General features: G+C 58.2%; 1 protein-coding gene across 1 annotated transcript; it reads left to right on the top strand.

Moving 5' to 3' along the window:
* Positions 1-200: 200 nt before the first annotated feature.
* Positions 201-946, top strand: LOC116969278 (vegetative cell wall protein gp1-like; the record flags this gene model as incomplete). Its single annotated transcript, XM_033016153.1, has 2 exons — positions 201-268; positions 838-946. Coding segments are annotated over 2 exons (177 nt in total), but the record flags the coding sequence as incomplete, so codon positions are not given.
* Positions 947-5228: the final 4282 nt, after the last annotated feature.

Raw genomic sequence — 5228 nt, 5'->3', positions numbered from 1 at the left:
TATCACCCTCACCCTCGCCGTTTCCGCTACCCTCCCCCCTCAACCTCCCCCTCCCCCCTCCCTCACCTTCCCCCTCCTCCTCACCCATCCGCACATTCCCATTCTCCTTAACGTCTCTCCCCCATCCCCCGACCCCTCACCCCCTCCCCTTCCCCGCTCTCCCTCCCCACCTCCCTCCCCTACTCTTTCCCCCTCATCACCCTCGCCCTCCGTCTCCCGCTCCCAGCTCATCATCACCGCTCCCGTTCCTCTCCCCTCCGTCCTCCCTGTCGCCCCTCATCACCTGCCTCCTCTATCCCCCTCCCCTCCCCCTCTCGCTCCCCTCCCTCACCCTGCCCTTCCCCCTCCACAACCCCTCCTCAACCCCCTCCATATAACCCTCCCCATACTCTCCCCTTTCCTCTCCACCTCCCCCTTACACACCCCTCCCCCTCTCCACTCTCCCCCACACGTCACACTCCCGTCCCTCTACCCCCTCCCCCCTAATCCCCCTCACCCTCCCTTTCCCCTCCGCTCAACCTCCATCGCACCTTAACCCCCCCCTTACCCCCCGCCCCCCTCCCGCACACTCCCCTCGCCACGCCCTGCCCCTCCCCCTCCCGCACCTTAGCACTTTAGCCCCCTCAACACCCCTTCCCTACCCCTCACACTCCCCTCCCCTCTCCCTTTGCAGCCTACCCCCTCCCCCTCCCACTCACACTCCTGCTCCCCTTACCCCACCCCTCCCCCTTCATACCCCTTTCCGTTCCCCCTCCCTCTCCCAGACCCTCCCCTCCCCTTCCCATCCCCTTTTCTCTTCCTCTATCCTCTATCCCCTTCCCCAACCCTGCTCCTCAGCCTCCCTCAACCTATCCCCTTGCCCTCCACTTCCTCTCCTCTGCACTCTCCCCCTCCCCTCCCCCACTCTCCCGCTCCCCTTTCCCTTCCCCCCTTCCTGTCCTCTCCTCCCATCCCCTCCCCACCCCTTCCCCTCCTCACCCCTTCCCCCTCCCCAAACTTCCCCGTCTCCCCTCCCGTTCCCGCTCTCCCTTCTCCACCCCTCTCCTTCCCCCCTTCCCACACTTCCCCCTCACCCCCCGTCCGTTCACCCTCTCCCTGCCCCTCCCGTCCTCTTTCCCCTCCCTCTCCCCTTCCTCACCCTCCCCTACCTTCCCCCCTCTCCTCCCCGACCCTTCCCAAACATCAGCCTATCCCCCTCTAACTCTTACCCCCAGCCCTCCCTTTCCCCTCCCCTCCTCACCCCCCGTCGCCTTCCCCCATCCGCTCCCCCTCCTTCTCATCCTCCCTCACCCCTTCCCCCCAGCCCTCCCATTTCCCCTCCCCCTCCTCTTCCCCCCCACCCCGACCCCTTCCTCCATCCCTTCACCCACCCTCCCACTCAGCCTCCCTCACCGCATCCCCTCCAGCACTCCCTTTCCCCTCCCCCTCCTCTCCCCCCTCCCCTTCCCCTTCCCCCATCCGCTCCCCGTCCCACTCACCCTCCCTCGCCCCTACTCCCCCACCCTCACCTCCCCACTCCCCTTCCTCCTCCCCTCCACCACATCATCCCCGTTCCTTCCCCATCCCCTTCCGCCTTCCCTCCCTTCCTCCTCTCTGACCCCTCCCCCTCCCCTCACCCTCAACCTCCCCCGACCCTCCCACCCTACAACCACACCCCCTCCTCCTCTCCCTCCTCCTATTCTTTCCCCTCCCCCCCACCACTTCCACCACCATCCCTTCCCCATCTATCTCCCACTTCCCCTCCCAACACTCTCCCCTTCCCCCTCCACTCCCCCTTATCCCTCCCCCCACCTTATACCCCCCTCTCACTCCCTCTCCCCAGGCCCCCTCCTCTCCCCATAACATTCCCCTCCCCCTCCCACTCCCCATCCCAATTCTCCTCCACCTCTCCTTCCCATCCCCTCCCCCTCTCTCATCCCCTCCCGTAATCTCTCCCTCACCCCCCACACTCCCATTCCCCTCCCCCTCACCCTCTCCTCTCTCACCCTCCATGCTCCCCTTCAGCCTTCCCTCACCTTCTCCTCCCCCTCCCCTCCCCTTTCCCCCGTCCCCTCCCCTCACCCCGCCTTCCTCTCCGCCTACCTCAACCCAACCCCCTCCCCACCCCTCATCTTCACCTTCACCCTCCCTCTGGCCCTCACTCTTCCTCATTCCTCCACACACCTCACCCCTACCCCATCTTCCTCCCCCTCCCCATCCCCCTCAATCCCCTCCCCCTCCCCCTCACCTTCCTCCTACATTACCCTCACCCCCGTCCCCTCCCTCTTCCTCTCCATCTAACTCACCTCCCCCCTCCCCTACCCTCACCTTCACCTTCACCTTCACCCTCCCTCTCCCTCACATCTCCCCACCCCTCACCCTCTTCCCCCTCCTCCTCCCCCACCGCTTTCCTCTCCACCTCCCCCTCACCCTCTCCTTCCCCCTCACCCCCCCCTCCATCCCCCCTCTCATCCTCACAAACTAAACATATTCATCAACCAAGACATGATATATACCACAATGACTTGCAGCAAAATTATAATACAGTATCTCAACCCTATTTACACGTAGCAATGAATGCAATTTATATTATTTCTTTCGACTTCCAAATGAACATGTGGTTGGATTATTCAGCGGATGATCAACCTCGGTGAGACCAAGCGTAGGCTTGGCGATCGCTTCGCACAACACCTCCTCCCAGTTCGCACTAACCAACCTGATCCCCCGGTGGCTCAGCACTTCAACTCCCCCTCCCATTGCGAATCCAACCTTTCTGTCCTGGGTCTCCTCCATGGCCAGAGTGAGGCCCACCACATATTGGAGGAGCAGCACCTCATATTTGCTTGTGCAGTTTACACCCCAGCGGTTTGAACATTGACCTCTCTAATTTCAGGTAGTCCCTGCTTTCTCCCTCCTTCCCCTCCCATTCCCAGCTCTCCCACAGCCTACTGTCTCCGCATCTTCCTTTCTTTTTCGTCCCCCCCCGACATCAATCCCCTGCTCTTCCCCAACCACATCACAGCCCTCTCACCCACCCCCCCCCCCCCCCACACACACAGCCCCTGACCACACACCAACCTTCACCACCCACCACCCCCCACCACACATCGCCTCCTCCCCAGTCCACCCATCTGCCTTCCTCCGACTCTAACCCCCAACCCTGCCGGCTGTTCACCATCTCCCCCGACCTCCCACTCTCCAACACCGAACGGTCTGTCCTCAGCAGAGGTCTTAACTTTGTCCCCCTCCGTCCCCATCTCAATGAGTTCCGTGCCCACCACGACTGGGAGCTCGTCTACCGTCACCCCCGCCTCACACCGTTCTTCCATGGGAAGGAATCCTTGCCCCTTTTCCAGTCTCCTACGCACCCCCCCCCTCGTGGCCATCTTCCAGCTTTAAAACTCTTTATTCAAAACTGCCGTCGCGACATCAACCGCCTCAATTTCTCCACTCCCCTGTCTCACTCCAATCTCTCCCCCTCCCCCTGAACGTACTGCCATAGACTCACTCCGCAACAACCCAGACTGGGTTATCAAACCCGCCAACAAGGGAGGTGCCGTGGTAGTCTGGCGCGTCGATCTCTACAAAGCTGAGTCCACGCGCCGACTCTCGGACACCTCCTCCTACTTACCCCTGGGCCATGACCCCACTGACGAGCACCAGGCCACCATCTATAGCACCATCACCCACTTCACCAACTCCCACGCCATGCACGACCGAGCCTCCAACCTTATCATAATCCACCCACGCGGTATTGGGGGTTCAGTATTGATGTGGATAGAGAACTGACTGGCAGTCAAGAAGCAAAGAGTAGGAGTAAACGGATCATTTTCACAATGGCAGGCAGTGACTAGTGGGGTACCGCAAGGCTCGGTGCTGGGACCTCAGCTATTTACAATATATATTAATGATTTGGATGAGGGAATTGAATGCAACATCTCCAAGTTTGCGGATGACACTATGCTGGGGGGCAGTGTTAGCTGTGTGGAGGATGCTAGGAGGCTGCAAGGTGACTTTCATATGCTGGGTGGGTGGGAAAATGCATGGCAGAAGCAGTATAATGTGGATAAATGTGAGATTTGCCACTTTGGTGGCCAAAACAGGAAAGTAGACTGTTATCTGAATGGTGGACGATTAGGAAAAGGGGAGATGCAACGAGACCTGGGTGTCATGGTACACCAGTCATTAAAAGTAGGCATGCAGGTGCAGCAGGCAGTGAAGAAAGCAAATGGTATGTTAGCTTTCATAGCAAAAGGATTTGAGTATTGGAGCAGGGAGATTCTACTGCAGTTGTAAAGGGTCTTGGTGAGATCACACCTGGAGTATAGCGTACAGTTTTGATCTCCTAATCTAAGGAAAGACATTCTTGCCATAGAGGGAGTACAGAGAAGGTTCACCAGACTGATTCCTGGGATGTCAGGACTTTCATTTGAAGAAAAACTGGATAGACTCGATTTGTACTCGCTAGAATTTGGAAGATTGAGGGGGATCTTATAGAAACGTACAAAATTCTTAAGGGGTTGGACAGGCTAGATGCAGGAAGATTGTTCCCGATGTTGGGGAAGTCCAGAACAAGGAATCACAGTTTAAGGATAAGGGGGAAATCTTTTAGGACCGAGATGCGGAAAACATTTTTCACACAGAGAGTGGTGAATCTGTGGAATTCCCTGCCACAGAAGGTAGTTGAGGCCAGTTAATTGGCTATATTTAAGAGGGAGTTAGATGTGGCCCTTGTGGCGAAAGGGATCAGGGGGTATGGAGAGAAGGCACGTAAAGGATACTGAGTTGGATGATCAGCCATGATCATATTGAATGGCGGTGCAGGCTCGATGGGCCGAATGGCCTACTCCTTCACCTATTTTCTATATTTCTATGTTTCTATGCTCCCCAGCCCTGCACGGCCCGATTTTACCTTCCCCCAAAAATCACAAACCCGGCTCTCCCGGTAAACCCATTGTCTCTGCCTGTTCGTGCCCCCACCGAACTCATCTCCACATACCTTGACTCCATCCCATCCCCCTTGGTTAAATCCCTCCCTACCTATGTTCAAGACACCTCAGACACTCTCCGTCATCTTCGCGCATTCCACTCTATAGGCCCTCACCCCTCATCTTCACCATGGACGTCCAGTCACTCTACACCTCCATCCATCCCCCACCAGGATGGCCTCAAAGCCCTCCGGTACTTCCTCGACCAGAGGAGCAACCTATACCCAGCCACTGACACTCTCCTCTGCCTAACGGAGTTGG

Source organism: Amblyraja radiata, unplaced genomic scaffold (assembly GCF_010909765.2).
Source record: "Amblyraja radiata isolate CabotCenter1 unplaced genomic scaffold, sAmbRad1.1.pri S142, whole genome shotgun sequence".
NCBI lineage: Eukaryota > Metazoa > Chordata > Chondrichthyes > Rajiformes > Rajidae > Amblyraja > Amblyraja radiata.
Note: the sequence above shows the minus strand (reverse complement) of the source record. Positions and strands in the feature narration are given on the sequence as shown.